General features: G+C 33.5%; 1 protein-coding gene across 12 annotated transcripts; it reads right to left on the bottom strand.

Annotated features, from left to right (window-relative positions):
• Positions 1 to 7,919: 7,919 nt before the first annotated feature.
• Positions 7,920 to 17,670, bottom strand: LOC110703896 (putative protein TPRXL). 12 transcript variants are annotated; one of them, XM_021881679.1, is made up of 14 exons: positions 17,312 to 17,617; positions 17,082 to 17,166; positions 16,180 to 16,261; positions 13,354 to 15,045; positions 12,947 to 13,246; positions 12,751 to 12,865; positions 10,927 to 11,833; positions 10,575 to 10,815; positions 10,259 to 10,474; positions 9,931 to 10,023; positions 9,707 to 9,811; positions 9,177 to 9,617; positions 8,394 to 8,487; positions 7,921 to 8,254 (listed from the first exon to the last, which is right to left on the bottom strand). In XM_021881679.1, the coding sequence occupies exons 7-8, from the start codon at positions 11,774 to 11,776 to the stop codon at positions 10,577 to 10,579; spliced, it is 1,089 nt and encodes a 362-aa protein (XP_021737371.1). In that variant the 5' UTR covers positions 11,777 to 11,833; positions 12,751 to 12,865; positions 12,947 to 13,246; positions 13,354 to 15,045; positions 16,180 to 16,261; positions 17,082 to 17,166; positions 17,312 to 17,617; the 3' UTR covers positions 7,921 to 8,254; positions 8,394 to 8,487; positions 9,177 to 9,617; positions 9,707 to 9,811; positions 9,931 to 10,023; positions 10,259 to 10,474; positions 10,575 to 10,576. The 12 variants fall into 12 exon arrangements, with proteins under 12 accessions (XP_021737380.1, XP_021737371.1, XP_021737372.1 ...); XM_021881680.1 differs by having other exon boundaries at positions 17,082 to 17,149; XM_021881684.1 differs by having other exon boundaries at positions 17,124 to 17,149.
• Positions 17,671 to 20,374: the final 2,704 nt, after the last annotated feature.

The following is a 20,374-nucleotide window of genomic DNA, read 5'->3' as shown; positions in this document are numbered from 1 at the left end:
TATATATTTTCTGAATTGAATTCTAAGAATTTTCTATTAAAAAAAGGAGAGAAAATTTATTTATAAGGATTACTGCGTTCAAATCATTTTTATTGAAAGAAGCATTGCATCATCTAATGTTCATTTTTATTTATTCGTGTTTCAACAAATGTTCATTTTTGTATCATCAAATGTGCATTTTTGTATCATCAAATGTTCATTTCAAGAGCTATGTGTAAGTTTCATAGTAAGATGTATACTATAATAATACATACGTCTTAGAATTCTACTTATTTAAATAAAGCTTTGTTAAAAAATAATTTCCAATATAAAATAAATTTAATTTAATTACAATAATAACACATTTCTATATAACTATACTATTACATGTAATAATTGTTTCATAAACATGAAAGTGAACCAAATGTACATATGTGTCTTGTTAAATGAACATTTTTTCTTACATTTGATATAATAAAGTGTATATATATTTGTGTGTGTGTGTGTTTTCCATGAAATATATAATATGAGCACAATATGTTTATCGCCTTCAACTTCCTTACTTGATTATCCTGTACAATAAGAGATCGATCAAGTATTTTTTTTTTTTTTAAAAAAATAAAAAATTATAGCAACACATTCAAAACAAAAGTACATTATATATAAGGATTCAAAATTGAACTTTAACACAATAATAATAATTACAAATTTAGAAATGAAGACACTATAAATATATAAAAATATTTCAACATGAAAATGAAAACATATAAAATCTAAATGAACATGTATTAAATTATAAATGAACATTTATTAATATGAAAAAGAACATATATAAAAAAAATTCAAAAGAATATCTACAAATGTAAATCACCATTGAAAATAATCCAATATATCAAAATACAATTTAATATGTATTGATATTAAATGTGAATAAAATACCATAAGATTAAATTATATTTTAAAATAGAATCACCAAAGGTTTATGATGAATAAACAATATGTGATTTATTTCTGAACATTTTTTGACATGTGAATGAACATACATTAATATATGTGTGAATATACACATATCCAAATGAAATCTATGTATCAAATTCGAATAATCATCTATCAATATTAGAGCTAAAATGTATATCAATATTAGAGATAAAATGTATGTAATATAATATTCAAATGACGCTCATGAGCATATAATTTAATATGAAGTTAAACATGTATTATTATAGTCTATGTGGATATTTTCAATATGAGAATGAACATGTACATATTTACATTAAATAAACATATGTTTAAATACTAGTAAACATTCATTAATATGTAAAGATCATACACAAAATTAGGGTAATATTCTCTCAAGAATGAACCCTAGTAGATGTAAGGTGAGAATGTAAATGATCATATACTACTATCATAATGAACATCTATCAAGAAAATAAACATTTACCGAAAATGAACATTTATCGAAAAAATGAACATTTACCAAAAATGAACATTTGTTTAGCAACTATCTTCTCCGATGGAACCTTCAAAGTGTTCTTCTCTGTTTCATTTCTACAAAAATACCACCATATATAGTAGATTTTAGTCTATTTTGCACAATAATAAGTGTATTTATAGTAGATTTTGTTTTAGAATATCAAAACGCAAAAAAATATAAAATCTAGGGTTTACACTCAAAATTCTACTTAAATGAACAAATTTTTACTCTTCTATTTCGGAATTTAGTTGCGATTGACGAACTTCATCTCTAATGTCAGACATTTTTAGATGTTTTGATGTAATTTGCAATAATTTTGAAGCAATTTGTAGTGAGTTTCATGCAAAATTTTGGTTTTGATGTGAGAGAATTTCATGAAAATGAGTTTGAAATGAAGGTTTCAATTTTTTTTCTTTTTTGTATATAAATGTGAGGACTGGGCAGTTACTAGCATTTATCATGGTTAGTGGGTGATAACTGTATGGTTAGTGGGGTGTGGGTAAGGGTTTTATTGTAATTTTTTTTTTTGGGGGGGGGGGGTAGGTAGTTATGGCTACAAGGGGGTGTAGCCATTAGGAATTCCTTCACTCCAAAACCAAATAACATATCCATAGACAAACATAAACAAACAAACAAAGCCCATTACACTAGTTAGTCTCTACTCTCTACTTACATGATCCTTCAAGCTTAATGATTGAGGCTACCCCTTAACCACATATTTCAATCCTTCACTAAGATCTAATGTTTTTATAATGATGGTCAATCACACAAACAAAACATTAATTACAAAATCAATCAAATGAATTCATCCCTAGTCAAAATCATACCTCATACCTAAAAATTTACGAACTTTATTTCCTCACTAAAAAAGACTACTCATAAATCCTACTCTTTTTGTCCCTTTTTTACTTTCATGCTTTTCTTTTTGGGTATTCTAAAATTACATTTCCCCCTTCCTTTGTTAGAATTTTTTTTTTCTTCCAAATATCCCAAATTATCCTTCTTTTTCTGTTATGTAATTAATGCTCACTCTTACTTTCCTATTCTCACTCCTAAATTTAGATGAATATGATTGGTTCTCAATTTTCTAATAGTAGCATGTTATTGGTCCTTTTTTTTTGGCAAAAGATTGATGACATGGCATCATTAAATATTAATCTATCTTTGTTTTACTCAAAGACATTATTTAATGTTTTGTACTTTTCATTGTGTTTTGTTTCATTGTTATTTTTTTTTCTTAGTTCTTTAATTCCCGTGTAATTTTACAAACAGGAATGTAAAAAAGGGACGGAGGGAGTAATGAATATGAATTATTGTAAAAGAAAAGATAAGATATTAATTAACAATTAATTACATAAATAAATCAACACTAATTCATGATAAATATTAAATGTCTATTCATGATACTTTTTTTAAAAAGTATGAGTAATCTTACTTATGAATAGTGTTAAGACTATTATGCCCCTACAAAATGTTTATTTACGTATTTACCCCTTTTCAATGTATGACTACACTTTAATACTTTATGAATAGTGTTGAGACGATTATATCCCTTAAATATTTATTTACATATTTACTCTCATTAATGTTAATTGTTTTTTTTTTTGGAACTCTTAAAAATAACATGTTAATTGTTTTATTTGGAACTCTTAAGTAACAACCCAAACACTTGCCATTATAAATACCTTTTAATTACCAATTGGCTGTTGGTGTAATGCGTGGTGATTGAGACTATACTTGGTAGGGAGGACTCGTGTTCGATCTCCCGCAACAACAATCGGGAGGGGATTGGAACCTAACCACCCAGAATTGATTCCCGAATCCGGATTAGCCCAAAGGGTGAACCGGGTAGAACACCAAAAAAAAAAAAACCTTCTAATTCATTTCATCTTTAACTCATAATTTCAATTCAAACATTTTTTTCTTCCGAAAAAAATCGGTCCATCGGCTCATCTCAGCCATTTCCATCTTGATTAATGGACAAACTAAAGAAATTTTATATCATAATTTGAATATAAAATGGGTGTTTAATAAGATTTCTCTCTAATGATTCTGATTAAACAATAAAAATCCTAGTAGAAGTGTTCACCTAAAAATGATTTTTGTTAGTCGTAGTTACTAATCACTTTAAAGAAATAGGATAAGAAATATCTCTTAAATAGAGGGCAAATTAAAAAAAAAATCAAGAAAAGGGTATTTTCTAATTCTTGATTTTGATAACTGACTTAACTAACTACAACAACCGAATATTAATCTGTTTGGATATAAGTAGCAACCCCAAACAATACCCTTTACCATTCTAATTCATTTCATCATCAACCTATTATTTCAAACATTCTGTTTTTGCTCCTAATAATCCAACAAAAAACTCCATCCATCTAGAAATTTAGCTTGATTCCATTACAAATCTTTCTTTAGTTCAATTCTGTTTTGCTGTTCATTGTTATTAACTAGTAATGGCGGGTTCGAGTTCAAGCGGAGGAGACGACGATTATACGGTTATGGAGACAGATTCGACAGGGCATTACACAAGGTACAGTAAGCTGATTGATGAAGGCGATCATAAAGAAGTTTATTTGGGATATGACAACATTAATGGCAGAGAAGTTGCTTGGTGTAAGAAATTTCTTAAAGATAATAATATTGTTACTTTGGTTAGAGAAGCTAAGTTGTTGAAGAATTTTGATCATCAAAACATAATCAAATGCTACCATTATTGGGTTGACGGTGAAACCATAGTTGAGTTCAACATGATTACTGAGCTTTATTCTGGGAATTTGAAGAATTACACTCAGAAACATCATGTTAAAGAAAACAGTCCAGCAATCAAGAATTGGTGTCAACAGATTCTGACAGGGCTTGATTTTCTTCACAGTCAAAATGAACCAATTATTCACAATGATATTAAGTGTGAAAACATCTTTGTTGTTGGAAATTCAGGCACGATTAAGCTAGAAGATTTGAGTGTCGCGAAGATTCTTGCACCCAAGAGTAGTCCTCTGTATAAAGTTGATTATAATCGTAGGATGGAGTGGTCTGAGATGTACTGTGTTGGGTTGTGCACACTGCAGATGGTGAATAAGGATGCTGCAGACAGCACATCGCGGATAATGGATATGAGCCTATTGAAAAAGGTACAAGACCGAGGGCTTAGGAGCTTCATTAAGGCGTGTGTTTTTCCTGATGTTGGAACTACAATAACTGATCTCCAGAAAGACCTGTTTCTTGCTCCGAGGACTGCACCTTCTGGCAGCACATCAGTAGCATCTGCTTGGCCTTGGCCTACTATTCAACTGCAGCCTGGTGATATCGTCGACAGAAACACAGCTGCTGCTTTCAACGTTGTAGAGAGAGACTCTACCAACAGATACCTCAGGTTCAGCAAGCCGATAAGTCCAGGAGTGATGAATAAGACGACTCAGGCTTATTATGGATTCGATATCAACAAGGGCAATATTGTGTCATGGGTGACACAGAGATCATTCGATCACCTGATTCAGAATGCTAATCTGTTGAAGAAGTGCGACAATGAGAATTTACTCAAGGTCCGTGACTTTTGGGTTTCTGATAATACATTAGTGCTGATAACCGACTTGTTCTCAGGCAGTATGATGGAGTACATCGATACATTGGGGTTCGATGAAGCCAATCTCATGTTAAAAAAATGGAGCAGGCAGATTCTGAAGGTATTTGGCTACCTTAACTTTTTAGAGCCTAGGATAGTAGTTACCAAATTGAATTGCAACAGTTTGCTCTTTGACGGGGTATCCGGGTGTGTCAAACTGTCAAATTTGTACGAGGCTGTGACTTTTCCTTACCCGCTTGATATCTCTTCATACGAATTGGCCCTAAACGATCAAACACATGCTTTCGGTGCCTGTCTGTTACATATGTCTACGGCCGGTCTTGGCAATTCTGATGTTAGCGACCAAGTAATCAGATAATGTCTATGGATCAAATAATGGAAGAATTAGGTTGATATGTTTGCGTCTTAAGTCTAGTTTAGGTTCATCAGAAAATTTCTATCAAATCTAGGCATGTTAGTGATACTTAGTGTGTCAAGTTTCTTGATTAATTTTCAATTGTTATATGAACATTGGTTTTGCAAATTGTATTTCTTTCTTTATAATTGGTATGAGTATCTTTTACGTATTCAATCCTCGATCTCATCTCGTTACCATCACTACAACATATAAGATCAAAGAGGTAAATCACCATCTTATGTTAAAACTTCACCCTATTAGGCAAAGAGGGCGATTTTAAAATCACCCCTAAATTGCCCTATTAGCTTCGTCCTATTAGCTTCTAAGGGCAACTATAATCTTTCGCCCTTTTTGTTAAAGATCAAAGAAAGCAAAAATTTCGCCGTCTTTGATCAAAATCAAGGAGGATAAAATTTTTCGCTCACTTTGATCAAAATCGAAGAGGACAAAAATTTTCGCCCTCTTTGTTCATTTTTTAGTTTTTTTTAGAAAATAATTCTAGAAGGGTACATTTAGAAAGAAAAAAAAAAGGGTCTTAATAGGCATAAATTCTAATTTTGTCATTATATATACAAAATTATTAACCAAGTTTTTCTAAATAGCAAATAGCTAAGCCAAAGAGTACTAAAATTAAATAATGTTTTTTCTAGGACATGAACTATCAAGCAATCTTCTCATTCTTGCAGGTTCTAGCATCCCCTTTTTTTCCATCTGTAACGCAACACGCCTTTTGGTATCCTCCATCCACAAAACATCAGCAAATTGACTTGATACTGCAAACTTGACAGAAACAGGACATAAACAGTTTCGAGTCCTGTAGGTTAGAATGTGACTGTTAATCCTCTTTCGGAAGAAAGGGGATTGGCAATTTTAGTGTTACAATTTCGGCTTTGAAAGATCAAGGATATATGACAGGCATAGATCAAATGCTAGAGTCAGGGAATATATGATCAGGAAGTTACAATTCACAAAAGTCAAGTTCAAGAATAAGACACTAAAATGGAGTGTTTAATGGACTACTGCAAAAATAACAGCATGCAGAAAAGCATCATTATGAGTTCAAGATTAATGCATAATATGCAGAGCACTCAACAACAGAACATGCAAACTCAACCCTGAGCACCATGTCTTATACCTATTGAATTATATAAGAAGTTGTCAAAGATTCCTCTAACATAATAAGCTAACATAACCCTGGCATGAAAATGCATCCACATGACAATTTTATGTAAAGAGTAAGCTAGTTAATATTACCTCTATCAAGCATCAAGGCCAATCTTCTGCATGAAATACCGAAGCTTTTGGTCTAGGTTATATTGTTTCTTCTTAGACGATTACAATTCAGCTCGCATCATATTATTTTCATTTTATAGTTGTTCCTAGAAAATCACATGCATACATATTACCAAGAAGATAAAAAACAGAAGGATTTCCATTAGAAAAGATAAATGTAGCTGTATATGAAAATATATAAACTGAAGATAAAATGAATACAAGATATAAAGAACTCTCTTCAGGCTACGAGAAACAAGAAGGTTATGAATTCAGTGCACAACTAGGATGAAAAATTAAGGACAAACAGGAGATTAATTCAACTAGGAGTAAGTGTTGCAATCATTATTTGATCAAACTGGGAGAAATTAAAGCAGTTCTCTTGCGACTAACCTATAAATTTCTGCAAAATTCCAGGTTTTACAAGATCTGTATTCAGCAACAATGGCATGTCCATGAAGCATATTGTTTCGTTCTGGATCCGATTACCCGAAAGCTTGAACCCGAGATCCTGATTCCCCTATCGGCAAGCTAAGAACCTACACAATGAGCAGAAGTTAGCTAACCCGGGGTGATCCGGGGATAACCACTCCGATGGTAAAGTTATAATGTGTTTAAGAAAGAAAGAGAAGATAAGTAAGAGAGAGAGAGAAAGTGTGTAATAAATGCTACTACAAATCCCGTGCTTTTGAGACGTTTTTTGGCTATTTTAACGACGTTATAAAAGCGTCGCAAAATATTTTGTCGACGCTTTGGAAAAGCGTCGCAAAATACTGAGTCGAAAATATTGCGACGCTTTTTGGTGACGCAATTGTCGACACTTATAAACGTCTAGAGATTGTGGACGCTTTTTCTGTCGCCATTGTGGACGCTTTTTTATGTCCATATAATATTATTTTTCGTCCCAATTTAATATTCATGCGCCATCTACAAATACTGCGACGCTTTAAGATGTCTAAGTTGTCGACTTTAATTTTTGTCCCAAAACATACTGCGACGCTTTTTGTTGTCCTCTGATAATGGTGGGAAATTTTTTTTAGTCATAATACTTGACAGGAAAAAGCGTCCAGAATTATTTTGTAGGTTTTTTTTTAAAAAAAAAAAATTATATTATTATATATGTGTTTTTACTTTTTGTAATAATTATATAATATTATTTTTAAGGGATAATATATATATATATATATATATAACACATAAAATTTATATTAATTAAAGTTAAAATCAAACAAAAATATTAGCTACATAACTTTATCCAAAATTCCATCCGATCCTAACAACCCCATAAAAAAATCATATATCCTAACAATCCGAACTGTCAATATATACCGTACCATCCTAATAACAACGTACAATATTGCAGCTAAAAAAAAACCCTTAGATTAAAGCTTTGATATTAAAAGCTATATAACTAGCTAGCTAGGAACGATTTAATTAACTACATATGATGCATCAATCCGTAGGTAGTACTGTAGTAGGCTAGTTTCAAGTACGCAGCTCAAGATTCCTTAGCTTTGTTTTCCTGTAGCATTGCATCCATAACCTGAAAAAAACAATAGTTTGCAATATTCGTCTTTTAATTTATCCTATCAAGTATTATTTCAATACATTATTAAAACCCAATAAATATAAGCTGAACATTTGGAGTGTGCTGAAATTTGGAGTACAACAGCCTAATTTACCTGAGTTAACACCCTGCAAAAATGTTGTCATTGTTGATGGTGCATTTGGAGCAAACCCAGATGGAGACGATTCAGCAAAGCCAGTCACAGGACCCTGAAAGAAGATATTTCATGCATTAACACTCTATGGTGGGAGAAAGGAAAAAGATATTTCAGCATAAAGCACTAATATAAAGAAGAAACAGATTGGCATGCAAAGAGAAACAATACACAGGAAATATAAGGAATAAGAATAAAATCTAACAATAGTTAATTCTCTCACCCTTGCCTGATGACAACAAAGATACAACATCAAATGAGTGGCCAATTTGAATGGGACACGTTTTTTTTTATTCATAAACCACCATATTTATATCATTAGAATACTCAGGTTTGACCAATTTATATTGTGCGGCTATAGGACAACAATCTTCACATAGGCTGGGATGTTTCGCCAATTCGGGGATGACGGGCCACATTGCTTTTATAAGCCTGCTAATTTTACATGGTTGTTCTGGGAGAAGCGACTGCAGATGCTCTATTGCAAGATCACCATGGATCAGCATAATGTCTTTCTCGACATTGACAAGTAGACATTTAAAGCCGGGGCGATCAAGGTGAAGGAAGTCGCACAGCAACTTACGATACTTAGAGTCAAACGGTAAAAACATTCTAAAAATAATAAATTCTTTAGATTTTTTGTTTTTTGACTGGAAATTCTTTAGATTCAAAGGACCATAAATATAAAAAAATCATAATAAGTAGATACCTGTTGGTTTCTTTCAAAAAAAAAAAAAAAGATACCTGTTGGTTTGCCACTCCCAAGATTGATTTAGCACAATCCATAAGTCATGTTGAACTCTTTCCTTCACAAACTGCACCAACAACTTGAGAGAATTGTCCAATAAGTGTTTTGAGAAGATTGTTATTCTCTTGTACTTGGTCTTTTAGCTTTTCATTTTCCTTCTCAAGTACTTCATTTTTTTGTTGCAGAGCAGACACTTCTTATTTTACATTATTATCCATACATACAGTCCTTTGTCGAATTTTTCGAGACCCATCCTTCCTTAGCAAAGCATGCACCCCATAAATGTCATTCTTCCGAACCCCTAGTCCGTAACCTATAGGACGATCAGGGATTTCTCCACCATGCATAGTTTGTTCAAAGGCTTCATCTTCGAGCTCCTGTTGAGACTTAGAAGGGTATAACATCCTCAACTCTTCAACCTTGGCTTTTGCATCATCCTACATAAAATTTAAGATAATAATGTAATAACAGAACATCATTACTACATAAAGTATTTGGCTTAACAAAACTTAGTTAGATATTTTACCACAAAATCTTCAGTGACTGTGCCTGGAAGAAAGCTTCCATCCTTTCCTGTATGAGCTTGTATCCAGAGAGCTAATAAGCTCATTTTTTCTCCATGCTCATCTTCCTATAAGTAATAATGTATCAAGATTTAATTCAAATATGAGGAATAAAGTACCATAATCAATCGATAACAAAAGAGTTTAATACTTATTATGCATGGTAATTAATACTATTATTTCATACATAATCGGCTTGTCGGTTTGCAAAACTTTTACAACCAGATCTATGTAATTGATTTAGGTTGGCTCTTACTGCTTTTCCACATGCTCCTAGTGTCTGCACTCACATTCAAAGAGTTGTAAATAAAATAATTAGATGCATATAATAAATAAGAATCACACATACATAATTAGACAGTGGTATACTAATCATCAGTTTACTTATTATTTTATTCCTGAACAAGACATATGATGCAAGACATAATATTCAAGTAATTAATACAATGTTGATGATCATTAGAAATTAATGCATAAATATAGATTCATGAAATCAAACAGTAAAATTTACTTACTTTTCCTGTCTCTGAATCCCAATACTTAAGTAGCTTTACCCAATTTTGACTACTAATCCCATGCGGTGGTGCAGCGTTACACATCTCTTCTAAACTTTTTTCTTCTGGTTTGTAGTGATCCCTCTTAAGAGTGAATTTGTGTTGCCTCCAAATTTTATTAACATGCTTGAGGGCTGCTTTGTCATATAGTTCACCTTCGGGAATTACAAAGCGATCCTTATGCATGAAAAACAAATAATTCAAGTAAGAATGGTTACAAGTTAATAAATATATGAATCTATCTATTAATAATTCAAGTAAGAATGGTTACACATACTCTTATTCTGTAATTATCTTCTTTTTAAAATGGTTATCAAGAGCATGCCAATTCAACTCTCTTAGCGGACAATATATCTCCATCTTTGCAATACTACCAAGGAATCGGATCAAAATATGTCCACCTTTCCGAATGGGTTGGTATAAATCATTAAATTCAACATAGAATCTGACACCATTATTACTCCAGACATCAATTGGCTGAATATAACCACTCAACAGTACAATATGACCATTTGCATCTGCATAAAGGAATAGGAATTATAATTTGAGTAAATGTATGCTTTTAAGATGACATATGCATGATAAGAATAAAGTGTACAAATAAATAGATAAGAATATAGTGAACATACCTATTGTCATAACCTCTTCCTTGTCATCAAAATCTATAAACGTAGGCCAATCAGGATGAGACTTCGACCGCAAAGATTTCAATGGTTTTGAGCCTTTTTCTGATGCTTCATTATGACCAACATCATGTTGTTCTTCTCTTTTCTCACGTAAATTATGTGAGTTTGAGTTAGCAGCAGGGTATTTAAGGGGCTGGTAAGAATTAGGAGAAGTAGAAGGGTTTGAGTTAGTAGCAGGGTATTTAAGGGGCTGCTCAGAATTAGGAGAAGAAGTAGAAGGCTTTGAGTTAGTAACAGGGTATTTAAGGGGCTGGTTAGAATTAGGAGAAGAAGTAGAAGGCTTTGAGTTAGTAACAGGGTATTTAAGGGGTTGGTCAGAATTAGGAGAAGAATTAGACGGGTATTTCAAAGGTTTTGAAGCCATAGAATATGGGATGTTAGGTGAGCTAACGGATGAAAGAGTGGATGACTTTTTTCCTTCATAACCTGATGGTAAATTAGGTACCTTATGTGAACTAGAAGCTGGTGAGTTGGATGATGATGGTACTTTGGGTGGTAATGCCTCTGGTGCCTTACATGAGCTGGTTGCTAATGATGATACACTTAGTGAGGTTGTTGTTGGTGCCTTTAGTGAGCTTGCTGATGAACCAGTTGGTGGATTTTTCCATACAGGTCCAACTTTGTTTTCATTAGGAGGTTGTTGGGCACTCTTTAATGTGTTAACATAGGGAGCCACAACCTTGGATGTAGTACCGGTTGGTGGAGAAAATGGCCCCCATTTAATAGTCGTGGGAACTTGGGACGTTTGCTCAGTAGCATACTTTTTTGTTGGTTGTGATGCATCTTCACTCATAGATGTAGGGGGTGCAGTAGATGCAACTCTCTCTCTCTTCTTTCAATAAGTCATCTCCTGCATGACAAGTAACACATGATTATGCTCAGTATATAAACTCATGTTATGCATATCTAGGTAACATATAAAAGAAAAAGTATACAGAACAAGATCAAAGTCACATCAATCATTAAATAAGGCAGCATTTATGTACAAGATAAATATTATAAGTTATGTCGCATAAAGACCATCAACATCTCTTCAAAAAATCTTCACAAATCAGAATATATATTTAAATAAAATCCATAATTAAATAATGAATAGATGTTTAAAACAAATCCAAAAGCTAATAATGAACTTATACGATCAACCACAATGTAATATTCTCAAATGAAATATAATGTCATTCTAAGAGAGCTCTTCATCATCGGGTATATCAAACAAGTCTCTAGGTTTAGTTTTAATAACATGAAGCCATCCTTTTTTAATCTGATCTTCAATGTAAAAAACTTGTTTGTTTGGCTTGAGACGAAAAAATAAATGGATCATCTTGCAAATTCCGACCAGTGTGCATTATCTTTGAAAAATTGACACAAACTCCACCATTTGGGTATGTTTTAACACCCTTATGCACATCAACCCAATCACAACGAAACATTATAGCCTTGAAAGACCCATAATAGTCAAATTCCAATATTTCGTTGAGCTTTCCATAATACTCTTGGCCTTCGGCTTCAATCATAACTCCAGAATTTTGTGTCTTTTGAAATCTCTCACGATCCACGGTATCAAATTTGTAGCCATTAATCACCACACTTTTCATCTTTTTTACCCGCTTACTTAAACACCAACTAGGACTTTCTCAATTTCCTTCTGTTGTGCTATCATCTAGGTTATGGACCTAGAATTATGAAAGAATTAAGTTACACATTGATGGGTAATAGATGTTAAGTAATTATATAAGACAAATTTTCAACATTTTAAAAGCATATAACCTGATTTTGCAACCAATCGGCGAATTCTTTGATTATCCACTGGCTTTCGATATATTCATTCGATTGACTTCTTCCGACTTGATTCTCTTGTTGTCGTTTTTGTTGTATGAACTCACTTTTCAGATTGAAAAATTGTGTCAATACCATGAGAATAAGTGAATATACTATAAAATTACCCATAATATATACTACTTACTCAAGAACTGGTTTCATCTCATCTGAATGCAGCAATATGTAGCGATGTGCTTGCATTAAACTTCTGTCATCAAGACGTACATTTTCTTTCTTTCCAATTACACGACCACCGGAATTGAATATATAGTTATTAATATTTGGAACACCATCCTCATTCCTTTTTGGTCTACTGAACACCGTCTCAACACTTTCTAAATATCTTGAGCAAAATGTAATTGTCTCCCATAAAAGGAACCCTTCTGCTATAGATCCTTCAGGTTGTGCTTTATTACTTACATGTGATTTCAGAAAGGCCAAATACCTTAGAAAATACCAAAGAATATGTATGTTAGTGTATACTATAAAAAGATGACTAAGACATGTAAAATATCCTTATATAAGGGTGAAGATTAAGATATATGTATTCACCTTTCAATGGGATACATCCATCTGTAATGAACAGGTCCGCCGAGTTTAACCTCATCCACCAAATGAATAAGCAAATGAACCATGATGGTGAAAAAATTTGGTAGAAACTCTTTTTCCATTTTGCACAGAGTTAATACAAGCTTCGTCTAAATGGAATCTAATTCTTTACTATCAACAGCGGGTGAACAAATCTTCTTGAAAAAGTATGACAACTCCTCAAGCAAGTCAATAACTTTTGTGGCATTCGCTGCTCTTAAGGCAACAGGAAGGATATCTGGCATAAGGATGTGGTTGTCGTGGCTTTTCAAGTTAATAAGTTTTCGCTGCTTCAAATTGACACATTTTTGTAAATTAGACCCATATCCATCGGGAACTCTAAGTCGTTTTTAATACTTTTAGAAATCGTTCTTTCTCTTCATTAGACATGTTGTATGCAGCTGGAGGCATATATTTTTGAACCCGATTAGGATTAGATTGTAGCCAAAGATTAGATTTTATGTTTAGTTTCTCAAGAGCCTTTCTAGCTTCCGCATCATCTCTACTTTTCTCCATATCTAAAAGAGTTCCTAAAATATTGTCACACACATTCTTTTCAATGTGCATGACATCTAAATTATGTCTAAGAAGATTATGTTCCCAATATTCCAATTCAAAAAAAGCACTCTTCTTCTTCCATTGAACATTATCATCTTGATCATCATCATCATCATCATCGTTTTTTCTTTTTTTAGAATCTTTTTTTGAGCTTCCATAAACGTATTTAACCCTTTCATGCTGCTTTAAAATTTCAGTCCCACTTAAGGGAATTGGAGCAACACCATACTCCTTTGTCCCATCAAATAAATGAGCTTCCGAGCGATAAGGATGATTAATTGGCAACCATTTTCGATGTCCAGGATAAACAATTTTACCACCAAATCTATACGCATAAGTAGAATGGGCACAAGAAGGGCAAGCTTTATAACCTCTGGTACTCCATCCCGACAACATAGCATATGCTGGGAAGTCATTTATTGTGGAGTGTAGGGCTGCTTGCAACTTAAAGTTTTCTCTACTATAAGCATCAAAGGCATGTACACCTTTCCACAACAATTTCAACTCATGGATTAATGGTTGCAAGTATACATCAATATCAATACCAGGACTATATTTACCTGGAATAATCAAGGAAAAAATAAAAGACGATGACTTCATGCAAATCCATGGGGGAAGATTGTAAGGAATCAAGACCACCGGCCATGTACTATAATTAGTATTCATTAGACGGTATGGGTTAAAACCATCACTAGCTAAACCCAATCTCACACTACAAGGGTCAGCAAAAAATTCCTTATATTTTTTGATCAAATTTTTTCCAAGCCTCACCATCTGCCGGGTGCCTTAGAATCATATCATCTGCACGACCAAAATGCCATCTCATATCTTCTGCTGTTTTAGAAGACATGTAAAGCCTCTTCAATCTAGGTATGAGAGGAAAATATCGCATCACTTTAGCTGGCTCACCTTTCTTAAATGTTTCTTTCCCTTTCTCAATTGTCTCACCCTCCATCCCATTCACAGTTTTCCACCTTGATGTATTACATTTATGACATTCTGTTTCATCAGCAAACTCACCCCAATATAACATGCAATTATTTGGACATGCATGGATTTTCTCGTATCCTAATCCCAAGTCCTTGATTATCTTCATGCCTTCATAGTAAGACAATGGAAACTCTTTGATTAGAGGAAATGCATCATTTAGAAGTTCAAGCAACTTATTAAATGACTCGGCAGACCAATGAAACATACACTTAAGGTGAAATAAGTGTAATAGAAATGATAACTTTGAGAAAGCAGTACACCCCACATATAAACCCTCATTAGAAGCTTCCATAAGACGTTTGTACTTTGCCACTTCTTAATCGGAGTTAGTTGAAGGAATTTCTTCATCTACCTCATAATTAAAATTAAACTCTTCATGCATCATGTCATCTGATCCTTCGTTTTCAAAATCTGATTCACTTAATGATGGGCCCTGGAATTCAGTAGTGAACTGTGGATTGCGGACCCCAAAAGCTTCTCTTAGTAGCCCATCCATATCATCTTGAGCTACTTCCTTCCCATGATCACTAAGGGGCTTTAAGGTGTTACTCCCTTCACCCTCATAATGGAAAATCCAATCTGTATAATTCCTATAGAAACTGTTACAAAGAATGTGGCCTCCTACTTCATCTATAGGATACCATTTATTTATCTTACACTTATTGCATGGGCATCGAGTTTTTCCTTCTACAAGACTCTTCTTAGCAAGCTCTAAGAATTTCATGCAACCGTTATAATAGTAGAGTTGCCTTTTCGTAAATCAATCCAAAACTAGTATCCAAACTATCCATATCTACAGCGAAATATATAATTTATAATGATTATTAATGAGTATTAGATAATACAAAACACTTAAACCACTTAGATCTATAATAATTCACCTCGTATACTTATTTTAGATTTCACATTAAAAAAACATGGCTTGTATAAACTCAGTAAGGAGATATTTGAAAGATTTCATAAGCTACCAATAATAAGCCATCATTCATCATTTGGTAAAATCTTATCTATATTATTATATTTTATAAATTTTTTAATTAAAAAAGTATAAGTGATAAATTAAACCCTACATATGCAAACAAGTAATTGATTCTAGGAGGGCAATGATGTAATAAAACTTTTATAAAACCAAAAATAGTGTAGTTAAACTATCTAGGAGGGCAATCTATTGTTATATAACACATTAAATGACATATAAAATTATACACAACATATAACATAATAAAGATTTTGAATAATTACCTCTTGAGTGCAGCAAATTAAATACCACAAGCTCTGCTAATTAATTCACGAACTATTTTTTGACAAGCTCCTCCCCTTTCACCTAGAAACCACAATAACGACAATGTGACTTTAATTTCATACTTGGCATAGTCTGCACACTCTTATAGTTGTACAAATGTGCGACAATAACTTATATATACGGAGTATTATACAATATCTTCACATTTAAATATATCTTAGCAAAGGAGGATTAGTCATTCAGATGAAGATGCTATAGAGAAAATTAGTTAAGTAACATGCAACTTGACAGATGCTTCTTAAGGTGACAGATGCTTAACTACTTTAAAATTTACAAACAATACAGTACCAATAGCTAGCTTCTTCAGAAATAGAAATAAAAAAACATGACAAATATACCAAGTAAAATCAAAATTATAATCTTTATTGATATAATCATACATTAATCTAGATTATAATGAGCAAAACACAACAATTATACCTTATAAGTTACAAAACCCAACATCAAATACAAATACAATCAAAAATTTTAATTTTTTTTGGCAGGGGGATCAAGGGGAGAACAAACCTCATATGATAATCAAGTAAATATTGATGAATAATCACTTAAACTCTAAACGTCTTATAATAAAAAGAGTGGTGAACATTATATCTCTATAAACAACTTCCAACCAACAACCCCCAAATAAGTTAAAATTTGCAAAATAAAATACAAAAACTAGAAAAATAAACATAATCTGACTTTCAATGTCAAATCCATCCAAACCCAAAAAATTTCGTAGAGATACATCTTAAATAATCAGATTGAAAGTTAGGTTTAAATTAGATTGAAAGTCTATTAGATACCTCTTAATTAATCAGATAGTATTACGTATCTAATTCAAGTATTGTTAAAAAATTACCCATCAAAATGACCATAAAGAAAGAGGAATTTAATTGATTACAATCTGATTATGATCGTTCGTATCTTCTACACTGTCCAGAAACCTCAATAGCAAACGCAATTCCCAGAACATCGAACATGCAATGAAAAAACAGAGCAATTTTGAATAAGATATCAACATTAAGCAACCAAATTCAATTATAAACTAAATTAAAGCAACGAGATTGTTAACAAGAGCAAGGAGATTACCAAAAAAGGATGAAATCGCTGCGGGGAAGAACGAAATCCAACAATTTCAAGCCAAATTAACAAAATTTCTAGCGGTTTGGGAGATTCGATCGTATGAGGATGATAGTAGATTATGAAAATTAAGGTTTCGTTGTGTGAGAAATTGAGAATTAAAGGGTTTTTTTTTTACTCGGTATCAATTTGCTCTACTAGTAGCCTGTATGAGTGAAAAATGGTTTTTTAATTTTAATTAAACCCTAAGGCAGCTAAAATTGTAGCCCGCTTATTTTTTTTACTAAAAATTTGAAGTCCCGGGCTAGATTAACAAGTCACGTGCAGGGCACGTTATTTCAGGACGCTTTTTTATGTCACAATATACCTACAATGCACAAAAGCGTCTTAAAAACAAGGAACACTAAAATCTACACTAACGCTTGATACCCGGCGTCGACCCAATTGCGTCTCCAAAAGTAAGGGATTTGTAGTAGTCGCTTACCATTTAATGGAGCTTAACCTACTATTTATAATAAATCTCATGATAGGTGGCTCCAAAGCATGCAAAGCTTTTCTTGCCAAGTGTCAAGCTACCGCTGCCACGTGTTAAGTGCCGACAAGCCGATATGTCTACTTTATGAATTATATCAGCCCATCTGTCAGTTATGTTGGATTCATACCCATATTTATGAGGATGTCGGCCCGTTTCACATATCATCCCATACAACTAGCCCCCCAAGTGAGGACGTTTGATTATAGATCGACGTTCTCACTTTGAAGATGTTGAACAAATTTCGTGTTCAGGTTTGTTATTGAAGAACTCGGGCGTAAATATTTCCATCCTTAACTATGATGATAAGTTCAGGATTTCTTTTCTCTAGAATTGAAATACAATCTAGACAGAGTTGTTATAGTAATTATGTTTCTTGCGCTCTGTGGAGCGTTTTGCCTAAATTATGCACTGTAATACTTAGAATGACTTCTTGGAAGTTGCATTTTAATATTGATTTAAATTTCTTGGTTATACGCTTACCGTTGTATTTATCAGATGAGAAAAAACTTCGTTTTCCTCCCAAGTGACCTTGTGTGCCGATAGGACGCAAGGTCTACTTAATAAACGAGCTGGGGGCGAAAAACTCCGTTTTTCCCCCCAAGTGACCTTGTGTACCGATAGGACACAAGGTCTACTTAATAAATGAGCTGGGGGCGAAAAACTCTGTTTTCCCCCCAAGTGACCTTGTGTACCGATAGGACACAAGGTCTACTTAATTAATAATGAGCTGGGGGCAAAAAACTCCGTTTTCCCCCCAAGTGACCTTGTGTACCGATAGGACACAAGCTAAGGTCTACTTAATAAATGAGCTGGGGGCGAAAAACTTCGTTTTCCCCCTAAGTGACCTTGTGTACCGATAGGACACAAGGTCTACTTAATAAATGAGCTGGGGGCGAAAAACTCTGTTTTCCCCCCAAGTGACCTTGTGTACCGATAGGACACAAGGTCTACTTAATTAATAAATGAGCTGGGGGCGAAAAACTCCGTTTTCCCCCCAAGTGACCTTGTGTACCGATAGGACACAAGCTAAGGTCTACTTAATAAATGAGCTGGGGGCGAAAAACTCCGTTTTCCCCCTAAGTGACCTTGTGTACCGATAGGACACAAGGTCTACTTAATAATACGCAGTCGTTTAGGAGATGAAACGTTTATTAGGTTTTTTTTTTATTTTTTTTTATTTTTTTAGAAAGAGAGGGAAACATGGGTTGGGGTAGGACACGTGTTGCTAATCTAACAGTTTCATATTTTAATTTTTAAAATTCCCCTTACCGTTGGAGACTAAATCGTCACATCAATCGTCTCCTTATGTAAATACCCTCCATTTCATTTTTACACTTTACTTTCAAATACAAAATAAGAGAAAAAACGGTTTAAAAGAGGGAATTTCAAGGAGAAGGGGTTTTCATCTTCACTTTCGTTACTACCATATCAGAGCAACCGCTGGTGTTTCAATTTCTTCTTGAGCGTAGTCAAGTTACTGAGGCACTGCACTGTTGGCGAATAGCTTTAAGGTATTTATAAATTTTAATTAATATATATACATACTTTTTTTTTAGAACTTGCATGTTTCGCACTTCGCTTGTTTTTTTTTATATCCCCCAATTTTCTAGGTTAAGGTATTAAATGTCCAATAGTAGTACTGAGGAAGAATTACCTACCCTTAGCACTGTTAGGTAGACCTGGCAATCCTGACCCATGACCCGATGACCCGACCCATGACCCAAAATCGACCCGAAACCAGTGACCCGATATTGACCCAAAACCCGGATTAACCCGACCCGACCCATACCCGACCCGAAGTGGAACTGACCCGACCTTGACCCGAAACCCAAAATGACCCAACCCGAAACGACCCGACCCGAAGTTGACCCGAGACCCGAAACGACCTGACCCGAAGTTGACCCGAGACCCAAAGTTGACCCGACCCGAAAATGACCCGACCTTTAACTTCTTTTAGTAAATAATTTTATAAGTTATAAAAAGTTTATATTAGGAAATTATACATTAAAATAGACCCAACAACATCTTACATGACTACATTGACTTTCATATAATAGCTAAAAAAAGATGGTCAAAAGTGAGACGTGTGAATAGTGTAAAATGTCAAATCGTTAAGAATAATTTGGGACGGAGGGAGGATAAGAATAATTCAAAGAAACTATTACAACAATGACAATGATAATAAGAGTACGTATTAAAACTAAGATCAATAAGAGAGTGAGGTATAACTCAATTAGTTAGAGCATCCCTCTTAGTTTTAGGAGATCCTAAAGTGATTTTCAGTCTAAACACACACCCACAAAAAAAAAAAAAAGGCAAACAATTACTATAATCCATGAAAAATACAGCCTTAATAAATATAGTGAGTTTTTCGTCAAAAAATAAATAAATAAATTTATATACATAGTTGAATTTAACCCAATGAATCACCCCAATATGACTCGACTCGAAGTTGACCCGACCCGAAGTTGACCCGACTCAAAAATTGACCCGACCCAAATTGATCCGACCCGAACTCGACCCGAAATGTTGACCCG

This window comes from Chenopodium quinoa, unplaced genomic scaffold, assembly GCF_001683475.1.
Source record: "Chenopodium quinoa cultivar QQ74 unplaced genomic scaffold, ASM168347v1, whole genome shotgun sequence".
Classification (NCBI taxonomy): Eukaryota; Viridiplantae; Streptophyta; class Magnoliopsida; order Caryophyllales; family Amaranthaceae; genus Chenopodium; species Chenopodium quinoa.
This window is presented reverse-complemented; position numbering and strand designations above follow the sequence as displayed.

Excerpts from the sequence above, each read along its gene's own strand:
- LOC110703896 (XM_021881688.1), bottom strand. The coding sequence starts at position 11,776 with ATGAGTGAAGATGCATCACAACCAACAAAAAAGTATGCTACTGAGCAA. Across the intron at positions 10,816-10,926 it reads GGAAGAGGTTATGACAATAG|ATGCAAATGGTCATATTGTA; the intron begins GTATGTTCACTA and ends TCCTTTATGCAG.